This window comes from Vigna radiata, unplaced genomic scaffold (assembly GCF_000741045.1).
Source record: "Vigna radiata var. radiata cultivar VC1973A unplaced genomic scaffold, Vradiata_ver6 scaffold_73, whole genome shotgun sequence".
NCBI classification, from domain to species: domain Eukaryota; kingdom Viridiplantae; phylum Streptophyta; class Magnoliopsida; order Fabales; family Fabaceae; genus Vigna; species Vigna radiata.
Genome location: NW_014542365.1, coordinates 155,796 through 169,302, shown reverse-complemented (window position 1 = coordinate 169,302; position 13,507 = coordinate 155,796). Strand labels below are relative to the sequence as shown.

General features: G+C 31.5%; 2 protein-coding genes across 2 annotated transcripts; both read right to left on the bottom strand.

The window, feature by feature from the left end:
- Nucleotides 1–3,594: 3,594 nt before the first annotated feature.
- LOC106779906 lies at nt 3,595–4,402 on the bottom strand. Its single transcript, XM_014668118.2, has one exon. The coding sequence runs from the start codon at nt 4,241–4,243 to the stop codon at nt 3,785–3,787; it is 459 nt and encodes a 152-aa protein (XP_014523604.1). The 5' UTR covers nt 4,244–4,402; the 3' UTR covers nt 3,595–3,784.
- Nucleotides 4,403–10,232: 5,830 nt separating this feature from the next.
- On the bottom strand, nt 10,233–11,591 carry LOC106779872 (uncharacterized mitochondrial protein AtMg00810-like). The gene is made up of 3 exons (XM_014668084.1): nt 11,349–11,591; nt 10,620–11,219; nt 10,233–10,526 (listed from the first exon to the last, which is right to left on the bottom strand). The coding sequence occupies exons 1-3, from the start codon at nt 11,589–11,591 to the stop codon at nt 10,233–10,235; spliced, it is 1,137 nt and encodes a 378-aa protein (XP_014523570.1).
- Between the last annotated feature and the right edge of the window lie 1,916 nt (nt 11,592–13,507).

Sequence of the window (13,507 nt, the reverse complement as noted above, 5' to 3'; positions counted from 1 at the left end):
TATATATATATATATATATATATATATATATATATATATATATATATTTATTGGATCCAAGTCTAAAAAAAAAGTATGGATCCAAGAGTTAAAAAAAATTGTAGAGTTCAACACAAATTATTATGTTGCACTATTGTTTAGGAATGTTCATCTATTAAATTATATTCCGTATTTTTTTTAGAGTCTTCGCACTGTCTCATTTAATTCTTTTTGGTAATCCTATAATTTTTTAATTTTATTATTTTGTCTTTTAAAAATTTCTTGAAGTTTTGTATGGAGTTTTCTATTTTCTTTGACATCTTGAGTCAAGACTTAGATCTCGTAACATTTTTCACATTGTTTGTTCACTCTTTGCGTAAACTACTAGAGTTCTTTGCCAAATGCTAAGGAGAATTTGAATGGTAAAATGCAAGAGACTACATTCAAGAAAAGGCCTATAAGTGTGATACATGAGTGAAGTTTGAATGAAACACTTAGATGAGTGAGACATCCTTCTAGAAGTTGTGTGCTTATGAGGTCTTGGTGAGGAATGTCAATGCCTTGGTGTCTAGAATTATAAAGTTGAATGCTGAAATTTTTAGTATTAAAAGGAAGTACAAACATGACAAAAATGATTTCCCAAGGGTTAGATCAAGTGTTATAAGATGTTCCAAATGTGAAGGCTATGTGCATGAAACTCATCAATGTCCTAATTGGAATGCAAGTCCCATGAGTAATGAAGACCTCAAAAACTATATTTTAGATTTGAAAGAGGAAGAAGAAAGAGTTGTGCAAAAATTGGATGCATTGAAAAAGAGACAAGAGCAAAAACTTAAAAGAGCACAAGAAAGAAAAGAACTTATAGAAATGGAAGAAAGAGAAGAGAGAGAAAAAGAAGAAAAAGAAAAGAGAGAGTATGAAGAAAGAGAAAAGAGAGAAAAAAAAGAAGAGAGTGTGAGTAAAGAGAAAATGGAGAAAAAGCAGAGAAAGAAAAAAAAGCCAGAGACGAGAAAGAAAAGAAAGAGAGAGAAGAGAAAAAAGAAAAATAAGAGAACATCCTGATTTGTCATTAAAAGAAAATACTAACTGGTCTATTTTTGTTTTGTTACCTAAGGAAGATTTGTTTATCAAGGAACCATGACATGAACAAGGGAAGGAAGACAAGATGACAGAAGAGGAAGACACAAGCCTAGAACTCAAAGAACTTTTGTTTGATAATATGTTAGCTTGTTTGTCAATTCATTTGGATATTCAAAGTCATTCTCTTAGTATGGAAACAAGCTTAAAAATATATGCACATGAGTTAGCTTGTTTGACCATCTCTAAAAAATTTAAGGATAATCAAAGTCATACTTATAGTTTGATTGTTTACTTGAAAAATATTCATTTGATCTTCTTTGAGCATTGTATCTTTAATTTAAAATCATTTGATGATATTTGCTGGTGGATATTTGACCCTGGAGGCCGACCTCCAAATCTTTGATATTACAAGATTGGCCTCTTCAAGGATCCAAATCTCATTTTGATAGATTTTTATTTTGGATTATTTTAGATTTATGTCTTTGATTTATGTTTTTGTTTTGTGCGTAGGATCTTCTAGAATTCGGGTCGAATTTCCTCTAAACAGGGGAGAATGATAAAGAATCTTCAAGGAATATGATTTTGAGGACAAATCCTCTTCAAGAAGGAGGGTATGATAGGGGACTATCTCCTGAAACATATATGAGAAGAACTTGAAGAAGGACATTTGCAATTCAAAGGATCTATGACAAGGTCAAAGATCAAAACATGTCTCCTTGAATCTTGAATCTTATAATCTTCCATGAAGAGAAGAATTTAAAGAACGTGAAGATAACGAGCACAATTGAAGAATAATTTAGGAAATTAAATATATTTTATTTATTTATTTTAATTGCAAACAATTTGTTTCTATTTTTCAAGTTATTTTCGGATCCAATGTCATTGGGCTTTCTTTTAGGGTTTCTTAGGTGCCTTAAACATTTTTACCTATATAAGGGCACCAAATACATATGTAAACACTTTTGAAGTCATAATATATGCATTTGCATATTTGAGAGAGGATTCTCTTGGTTCTTAGTTTAGAACTCTGATTCTTATCAAAGATTGATATCTTTGTGGCAAATCTTCCTTGACTTATCAATCTGCTAGATTGTAGCATCTCCATCTTTGTCTTGTTCTGCGTTCTTCTGTGATTTATTTTTATTGTGCCCTCGAGGATTCAAATTCAGAAAAGGTCGTACTCTTTCCTGGACATGATCATATCAGACATGATCTCCTCACGCAGTCCCTCGGGAACACACCGCCAGCCACCACAGAAGACGAAAATGCCGCTTGCATTGCGCTCCCGCATCTTTGTCGTCTTTGCCGCCACAAGGCTTCTACCTTTGCTCGAGACAAGGATAACTCTCAGAGTAGAGTTGTCCACAAGAAAGAAGAACTCAGGTTGGGTTGTTAGCATGAAAGAAATAAAAGAAAATTGGGAAGAAGAAGACAAGTTCTTGATTAGGTTTCTAATAGTGAATCGGCTTTTAGAAATTTAATTAGAGTTAAAGTGATTTTAATTAAATTAGCTATTAAGATTAGAGGTAATTAGAAATTACTATTTACAGTGGTTAATGAAACCCTAACTCTTCAACATATTTAGTAATTATTTAATTTTTTAATAATTATTTATTTTCCTTTAAAGGATTATTCAATTTTTTTATTTTACACCTCATTCACCTTGATAGTGCCACACAATCATTAAAACTGGACACATCATCATGTTTTGTCCAAGGAACACATGCATGTTAAAATTTTAATGCCGTAAAAAAAAGATTAACTTGATCCATTTTTTTACAAGTTGAGACTGTTTTAAACTTCTTTTAAAAAAGTAAGACCACTATGAACAAATCCTTTTTTTTTTAATCAAAAGAGGTATTAAGCCTTTAATAAACTAATAAACTAAAGGTTTAATAGCCAATTTAGTCCTCACTTTGGTTGAAAAATCTCAATTTAGTCCCTCGTTATAAAAGTGTTTTAAATTAGTCCTAACTTTTAAAATAGTGGGTCAGATTGGTCCCTTTTGTTAAATATAAGTTAACAAAATTAATGGATGATGATGCGACACAACTTAAAGCTAACGAGAGACCAACTAACACATCAGCTTTAAGTTGTGTCACATCATCATCCATTAATTTCGTTAACTTATATTTAATGAAAGGGACCAATCTGACCCACTATTTTAAAAGTTAGGACTAATGTAAAACACTTTTATAACGAGGGACTAAATTGAAATTTTTCAACCAAAATGGGGACTAAATTGGCTATTAAACCTAAACTAAAATATCAATTAAGAATATGGATGAAAAGGAGAAAAAGTAATTTAGGTGACTAAAAAGTTAAAGAAAATCACTTGTAATTTTATAATAATTAGCTTCTTTAACAGACAAAAGTTTAAAGGTTAGAAAGGTATGGGCATGGCAATACAGGAATTAAACCTACAATCTTTTATGAAGGCTTTTTATTGACGATTAAGCTAATTTTTATTGCTATTGATTTTATTTTTAACTAACACCTTAATAAAAACAATGTTAATATATACTCATAACCGATATATATATTCCAGATGAAATCATATTAAAAAATGATATAACATTACACACTTAACTAAAAAATATTTGAGGGGTAAAAAAAGTAGAGAACATAATTAACATTTAGCGTAACATCATAATTGAAAATCTAATACAGAATAGTACAGAAGATTAAACAGAAATAAGGAGGTAAGAGGTGTGTTGGAGTTCCATCATGCACCTGCTCTAAGCTCTTCTCCATGGCCAGCTCTCATTTCAAATTCTTTCATGTTATCATTAACATGCCGATGGGGTCCTGTGCTTGCTCCATGACCATGATGACCATGATGACCATGACCATCATGACCTTGCCCTTGCACTTTCGTCCTTATAATTGGTGGTGGCATTCTTTTATCAACCCCAAATTCGATATCACCTTCATCTCGTGGACGCAAATCATGGATCTGTGGCCTATGCTGCTTAGGGGGTCTCTGGCTGCTGTTGCTGCTACTATGGCTATTGTAGCGCTTGTTGCAAAGGCGACCAAGAACGCAAGCAACGACAGAAATTACTAGTATTATGGCAAGGACAATGAAAACTGCTCCAAAAGACCCATTTGAGTGGTGAGATGAAGGTGGCTGATTTGTTGGGTAAACTTGGACTGGTTGCTGTGGCTGATTTTGAAGAGACATGTTTGGGGAAGACAAATTGGAATTGATGAGATTTTGGAGTAAAAGGGGTTTCGATATTAAGTTTGATGTCCCTTTTTTGTTCTTTGAGTGCAGGCTAAGATTGATAGGGTTAACTCATCAAGCAAAGCAATTGCTAGATTACCTATCACAACAGTTTATCTCTGCAATATTCCTTCAAATAATTAATTAGGGTTTCAATTTTAGCATCTAAAATGTGGAAAGATCAGAACATTCTTTAATAAAGACATTCTTCTGTTGTGTTCTTTAGGTATTGGCTCTTTTAATTGCTTTCTATAAAAAACAAAATAAATAAATATATTACTTTAATAATGTTGGTTTTATTAAAAGGGATTTTTTTTATTATGCATTTGAATTGAATAATTTGAAATATTGTTTCTAAGAAAAAATTGATGTATTTCATGTCTGGGTTGGGTGATTAAACAAATAAAATTTAAAAAGAATATTAAATTTAAATTTATGATTAAAATAGATTTAAATTCATTGTTATTTTTATTTATAAATATTTAATAACAAAATAAAATTTTAGTATGTAAAAATGAAAATAGAAAAAAAAATGTTTAAATAAAAATAATTATCTTCTTTCAACTAGGTTAAAGAAACTTCAAGAGAGAAAGTAGTAGGATTTATTTGCATATCAAACGTCCATTTTAAATAAAAGAAATGTTTAATAAGAAAGTAATTAATCGATTAATTCAAAAAAAAAAATGAGATTTAGTACTACTTTCCTTTTTTTATTATTCAATTAATCCTTTTAAATTGTTTACTTACTTCTTGAAATTCACTTACTATAGTTATTTTGATTAGTATGCGTTTAAGACATGATATTGTATGCATTAGAGGATTATTTGCATGAATGGGATTTGTTTGATTTGTTTAATTCGGGAGTTAAAAGGTTCACTTTGTAAGGAAAGAAAGTAATAAGATTGGCTACGTTCATCTAACTATACCTTTGTAGATTGGCTACGTTCATATTAAATCATTGGAATTATTACTATACCCATGCATGTAACATTAGACTACACGCGTCTTTTTATTTCTTCATTGCTTGTTGGGTATAGTTTCTTGCATGTACGAGAGATCATTTAAGATGTTATAATACCGATTTAATATTTTTTTATTTCTCAATATAAAACTATTAGACTTATCTGAAGAAATTATATTTGTCAAGAGGATATAGAAGACGAGTTTCTTTCACTTCATTCCCTTTTCATGAATATAATACTATTTTTAATTTATTCGACATTTATAGTATGGTCATGAATTCATCTTAAAAACACTTTTTTTTCCTAAGTGAATGTCACATAATACTATTAATTATAAAAGAAAATAAAAGTTGTGTAAAGTGGAATCATCATGCTTTAAACGTGGGTATCGGTCTTGAAATATCAATCAATAAGGAAAACCATTCTTATCTACTAAATGGAATCGCATTCCCTTTATTCCTTTTTCTCCTTTTACAAAAGAAACAATATTCTCTCCGGCATTGGTTTACATTATTCTAGCAACAAAAAAGAGACTCCCTGTAAAATAATACATAAAAAATAATGGTTAAATGATAAATTATTTTTAATATGGTGTAACGAATCTAAGTAATATCAAAATTATTCAAGAAGTGGAATAAGAGTAAACAAAAACAAATAAAATAAATAAGATTGTAACAGACAAATGATAGGTTACATGAGTGGTTAAAAATGAAATAAAACATACTAGCTACTTATTATGATGTCATTTCTTTCTTCCAAAAAATATCAAATAACATTAAAAGTTGTATTAACAATATACCTTTTACGGTTAATATTTTATAATATATATATATATATATATATATATATATATATAAGTTAATAATTTTTATTAAGTAAAACTAACTTGAAACCTAAATTAGAAAATAATTTGGTAGTAAAATAAATATATAGAGAAGTTAAGGATTAACCTAATCACAAAGTTCTTTTCGTTAGTATGGATTCATAATCGTCTATAATGAGTGTTCTCTTCAATCGTTAAGAAAACTAATGATTGAGAGTTCATATAACTCTTAATAAAAGTATGAACATCATCATCTTAATTTTATGGAGAAACAAACATCCCACTCTTTAATAGTGTGTTTAGATAAAACAATTTAAAAAAATAATTTATTTATTTGGTGAATTTGAAATTCTTAAAAGTAAAATGAGTTATTTAAAATTTTAATAACATTTTCTAAATAACTAAACCTATAGAATTTAAAATTCACTTAAAAAAATAAAAAATTGAAATTTCACGACTAATCACCCTCTCTTTAAACACATTATATGCATATACATATTGAAAAAAATTAAATTGTTAAAATATTATTTGAATATTTAAATTTAACTAATAATTCTCTTTAAACACATTTTATATATATTGAAAAAAAAACATAATTGTTAAATATTATTTGAATAATTAAATTTAACGATAAATTTTTAATTTTAAAATATAAATTTTTAAAATGAAATTTCATCTTATAAGATAAATTTTTATTCATAAAATTCACTCATATAATGTAAAATGACTCTTTTAAAGTATCTTTTGTGCCAAAACATACAAGTATAAGACAAGACATTAATGATGTTTCGATAACAATCTGATAGTGAGTGAAATAATATTTTCAACAATAAGTAAACTTAATTAGGATAGTTTTTAACGAATGATTTTGATATCATGTTAAGAATTTACTCCCACAAAATCAACTTAACAATTTGTATATGTCTATATATACTTTAAATTTATCTTATCTTTAATCAATGTGAAAATTTTTACAAAATGTAATATATTTTAATTATTCTATTCAAACAAAATATTTTTAAAAAAAATTAATTACAAATAATTAAATTTCATTTATTTCAATTTCTTAAAATTATTGAATCACTAGTCAAAACACAAGCAAAAGCATACCCCAACACTATTTTTAATGATATTGAGAGACTGTTAGGATTATGAAATCAATTATGTGATTATCTTCATAACCACGTATTGTAGAACTTGAAACTAGTATCCTCTAGACTCTATCATTGTTATCTACCTTTGTCTTAAAGTGTATTGTTCTTACAGTATCTCATGACTCAACATACTACGTTGAAAAATTTCACTTAATTCAATATCAATCAACACCTATTTATAGGTATCGTCACATATTTCAATTGTAGAAAGGAAAATATTAAAATACATAATAATCATATTTGATATTAGTATACATTTTAAATAGTTTAGTACGAATATTTCATGTAAATTATTCGATGTGTTTTATTAATGTTTTCGTTATTATAATTAATGCTCCTAACAGTTATTTTGTCTTTTAGCGTTTTTAGATTAGGGATTTATGTGTTTTCACTTAGAGATTCTAATTGATCTGTATGTTGTTTTGTACTTACCGGAACCCTATATAATAAGGGTTCCAGTGTGTTGTTTCATATAAAAAAATAATACTCATTAATACATATATGATATTTGATTAGTAAAGAAATACCCAAAATTTTTCTTACCTTTGTCTCTCTCTGCTATCATCTGACCCACTTCTGCTCCGTTATCGCCGCTGCAAGCTTCGTTGGAGCTGTGACCAGAGTTTGTCCGCTTTCTTTTCTCTCTCCCATAAGCCACTCACACGAAGTAAGATCTCACCAACTTTCTGCCTTGAGGAAGCTTCTAGCGTACCTTTACTTTCTCGTGTTTGGGCTTAAGGCACTTGGGCCTCTATTTTTAATATGGTAACAAAGTAGGTCCTGGACTTGTTCTGCCCCTGTTTCTGCTAAGCTTAAATCTTTCTTGGTCTCCGTGGTGCTAATATTTAATCCTTCATTGCTTTCTTGTTGTTATGGAAAATATGGATCAATCCAACAATCCTTCCAGCCCCTTTTATCTTCATCCAGGAGAGAATCTAGGCACCTCTCTGATTTCTCAGATTCTTAGTGAATCTAGCTACACTTCTTGGAGCAAAAATATGAGAAGAGCACTTCTCTCCAAGAACAAGTTAAAATTCATAGATGGAGGGATCAAGAAACCCCAAAGAGATGATCCCCTTTTTGACTCATGGGATAGAAGCAACATGACGGTGCTATCATGGATCATCATGACTCTTTCTGCCCAAATAGCAGAAAGTTTTATATATGTGGAAATGTCCAAGAACTCTAGGAAGAATTGAAAGAAAGGTTCTCCAAAGGAGATTATTTTAAGTTTTCATACTTGCTCAAAGAAATTCAATCTATTAAACAAGGAGAAAGGAGTGTAAGCCAATATTTTACTGACTTGAAGATCTTGTGGGAAGAATTGGAGTTTCTCAAACCTATCCCAAGCTGTAGCTGCAAGATCCCCTGCAGTTATGAGTTGTCTAAGGTTTCTCATAGATACAAAGAAATGGAATATGTAATATGCTTCTTAAAGGGATTAAATGATTGTTACAATACTGTGAAGACACAGATATTATTGATCGAGCCTCTACCTAACATCAACCATGTGTTTTCTCTCATTATACAACAAGAAAGATAAGAAAAACATAATTATGGCCTTACCAACCAAAATGATATTAAGGTCCTTGCTAATATCACTAAAAAACAGAGTCAGTGGAGAAGTGACCAGAATTGGAGAGGTCATGGATGTGGATTTGCCCCTCGTAGTCAGGGAAGAGGGAGAGGAAGAAACCCAAATTATGGGAAACAGTGTTCTCCTTGCAACAAAATGAACCATACAGTTGATAAATGTTATTCTAAACATGGATATCCACCATGGTACAGGAAAAATGATAGTAATAGTCATAACAAAGGGGGACAAAGTGAATCGGGTTATGCTAATAATTTCTCTGCTTCTACTACTTCACAGATCAGTCAACAGGGTTCTGTCCAAAGTTCTTTCACTCCAGAACAGATGCAAAAATTGTTGCAAATGCTTGAAAAGGTGGGCAACCCTTCTCATAGTGTCAGTCAAGTACGTAAAGACAATGCAGAGGACAAACAAGGTATGTTCTCATGGATTATTGACACAGGAGCCACTAATCATGTGACCCATGACGAGAATCAATTCATAACTTTCACTAAAATCAAGCCAATATTTGTTAGACTATCAAACAATTCTATTGTCACAGCCCACTATGTAGGAATTGTACAATTTTCCCATTAATTCATAATTTTTAATGTTTTACATATACCTGAATTCACTTTTAATCTTATATATGTCCAAAGTTTAACTAGAGATATCAACTGTACACTAACTGATGTGTCGAATTCAGGATAACTCTACATTGAGGATGATTGGATGTGCTAATGTGTACAAGGGGTTCTACTACTTGCAACCTTTCGGAAGGAACTCAACATCTAGTTTTATTTTCTCATATGAACATGTAAATATAAATCTGTGGCACTATAGGCTAGGTCATCCTGGACACAAAACTGTTGAAAGAATATGCAAATTTTTTCCTTATGTTCAAACTACTTTTAATAATACTTGTGACATTTGCCATTATGCTAAACAACACAGATTGCCTTTTCCTAAGAGTAATTCTATATCTACCAATTGCTTTGATATAATGCACTGTGATATATGGGGTCCTATCTCTATTCCCTTTGTACATGGACATACATACTTCCTCACTATTGTTGATGATTGTAGTAGGCATACTTGGGCTTTTCTCATGCATAATAAGAGTCAGACTAGGAAACTTCTACAAGCCCTTATCATAAAAATTAAAAACCCTAAAAGACAAAATAGCTCTTAGGAGCATTAATTATAATAACAGAAACATTAATATGGTATCAAAGCACTTAAAAGACACTGGAACCTCTCTTATATAGAGTTCTAGTCAAAAACATTAAAAGACAGAACAAAATTAATTAGAATCTCTAACTGAAAACACAAAATCCCTAATCTAAAAACCCTAAAGGACAAAAGATGCTCTTAGGAGCATTAATCACAAAACAGAAACATTAATCACAAAACAAAAAACATTAATACTCTCCCCTCAAGCTGGATGGTGGGTATTCACTAATCCAAGCTTGGGAACAATAGATTTAAAACGAGTTCGATGAGGAAATTTGGTGATCACGTCAGTGAGCTGCTCTTCTGATCGAATGGGAAGAAGGTATAAAAATTTGGCTTGGATCTTCTCACGAACCACGTGGAAGTCTAGATCAATATGTTTGGTGCGCTCATGGAAACTTTGATTATGGGTGATGTGCTTGGCGGAATTGTTGTCATAGTAAAGGACAACAGTAGTGGGCTGAATTTGAAGGTCTTCAAGTAGGTAGTGAAGCCACTGCATCTCACAAACAGTGGCAGTAAGAGCTCGATACTCTGCTTCGGTAGAGGATCTTGACACAGTGCTCTATTTCTTTGACTTCCATGAAACCAATGAGGATCCTAGAAAAACACAGTAACCAGTGGTTGACCTCCTTGTGTTAGGGCAAGTGGCCCAATTTGAATCATTGAATCCCTTAATTTGTATGTCAGAATTAGCTGCAAAGAAAAGTCCTTCTGAAGGGCTGGATTTAACATATCTCAAAATATGCTGCAAGGCTTGATAGTGATAATCAGTAGACTCCTGCATAAACTGACTTATTAGGTTAACAGTAAAACACAAATCAGGTCTAGTGTTAGTTAAATAGAAAAGTTTTCCTATTAATCTACGATAAGCACTAGGATTTTCCATATACTTCTCCATTTTATATAAGGAATGTGTGTTGCTCAAAAAAGGTGTAGAGCACGGTTTACTTCCCATCATTCCTGTTTCTTCAAGGATGTCCAGGGCATATTTCCTTTTATGGAGATGTATTCCTTTCTTAGATCTAGCAACTTCAAATCCTAGGAAATACTTGAGTTCTTCCAGATCCTTTATTTGAAATTGACGATGCAAGAGGTCCTTTATGTGAGTGATCTCATCGATAGAATTCCCTGCTAGGACAATGTCATCCACATATACGAGCAAAGCTGTAAAATCTGTAGGAGTTTTCTTGACAAAAAGAGAATGGTCAGATTTTGATTGAACATAGTTAGCATAAATAAGAAAAGAAAATAGCTTTTTAAACCACTACCGGATGACCTATTTTAGTCCATATAATGACTTTGTTAGTTTGCAGACTTGTCCCTTGATGTTAGTGTCCAATCCAAGGGGAACTTCCATGTAAACATCATCCTTTAAATCTCCATGTAAGAAAGCATTGTCTACATCAAGCTGATGTAAAAACCAGTTTCTTGTTGCAACAACAACACGTAAAATTCTGACAAAAGTGAGTTTTGCAACAGGTGAAAAAGTATCCAAGAAGTCTATTCCTTCTTGTTGGATGTAGCCCTTGGCTACCAGCCAGACTTTATACCTTTCCATAGTACCATCAGCTCTGTGCTTCACCTTGTAAACCCATCTACATCCAATGGGTTTCTTTCCCAGGAGGAAGTTGAGTCAAAAACCAGGTACTATTGTCTTGTAGAGCTTTGATTTCCCTCTGCGTAGCTTCAGACCATTCAGGACTATCTCTAGCCTCCTCATAAGAATTATGTTCTTTGCTAGCAGTTATAGCAAGAGTGTATTTCAAATGCTTCTTGGATAAAGATTCACAAGATAAAACATCAATGATAGGATAAGGAGTCTTCAAACTATTTTTGACACACAAGGATGCAGATGAAGGCTGATCAGTTTGATGTATGTAGTCCTTTAAGTACTCAGGAGTCTTCCTCATACTGTTAGACCTTCTTTGGTTTACTCCTTGCGTTTCCTCTACAAGATTATCGTCTTCACTAGTGGTATTAGCATTCTAAGCTGACCTTTCACTGTCTCTTCCTTCTTCAATTAAGTCCTTTTTAAAACTGCAAGGAAAATTCTTAAGGAAAAACATATTGTTTTCTCTATCATTGTTGTTATTTTTGTTATCTTCCTCATTCTTATAGGGAAATATGTCCTCATAAAAGATTACATTCCTACTAATAAAGATTTTCCTAGTATTGATGTCAAGTACAATATATCCTTTAACACCATTTTTGTAGCCTAAAAATATACCCTTTCTAGCTCTAGAGTCAAGTTTATTTCTATTACTTTCTAAAGTAGAAGCAAAACACAAGCAACCAAAAACCTTTAGGTTAAGATAAGTAGGGGGTTATCATGCAAAATATCATAAGGAGTTTTATCTTTAATAACCGAAGAAGGAAGTCTATTTATTAGATATATAGCATGAGACAAGGCATAAGACCAATAGGCATAAGGAACATTAGATTGAAAAATTAAGCTACGGGTGACATTTAATATGTGTTGGTGTTTACATTCCACAACAGAATTTTGTTGTGGAGTTTCAACACAGCTTCTTTGGTGTTCAATCCCAAAGGAATCATATATGTTGGGAATATTGAACTCGGGTCCATTGTCGGTTCTAACAGTTTTGATAGTTTTATTAAACTGGGTCTTGATTTTTATGATAAAAGTATGCAGAAGTTCCCTAGTTTGACCATTATTATGCATGAGAAAATCCCAAGTATGTCTACTACAATCATCAACAATGGTGAGGAAGTATCTATCTCCATGTAAAGATGGAATGGAGATAGGACCTCATATGTCATAGTGTATCATATCAAAGCAGTTGTCAGACATAGAATTATTTTTAGGAAAAGGCAATCTATGTTGCTTAGCATAATGACAAATATCACAAGCATTATCAGAAGTAACTTGAACATAAGGAAAAGTTTTACATATTCTCTCAACAGTTTTATGTCCAGGATGGCCTAATCTATAGTGCCACAAATTTATATTTACATGAGAAAACAAAACTAGGTGTTGGGTTTCTTCCAAAAACTGCAGGTAGTAAAGTCCCTTGTACAAATTAGCACATCCAATCATCCTCTATGTAGAGTTGTCCTAGATTTGACATATCTTAGAGGAAAAAGTTAGTGTGCAGTTTATATCTCTAGTTAAACTTTGGACAGATATAATATTAAAAGTAAACTTAGGCATATAAAACATTAAAGATTATGAATTCATTTGAAAATTGTACAGTTCTTGAATAGTGGGCTGTAACAATGGAATTGTTTGGTAGTCTAACAGATATTGGCTTGATTTTATTAAAACTTGTGAATTGATTTTTGTCATGGGTCACATGATCAGTGGCCCCTGTGTCAATAATCCATGAGAACATACCTTATTTGTTCTTTGCACTGTCTTTATGTATCTGGCTGGCATTGTGAGAGGAGTTGTCAACCTTTTCAAGCATTTATAACAACTTCTGCATCTGTTCTGGACTGAAAGAACTCTGAACA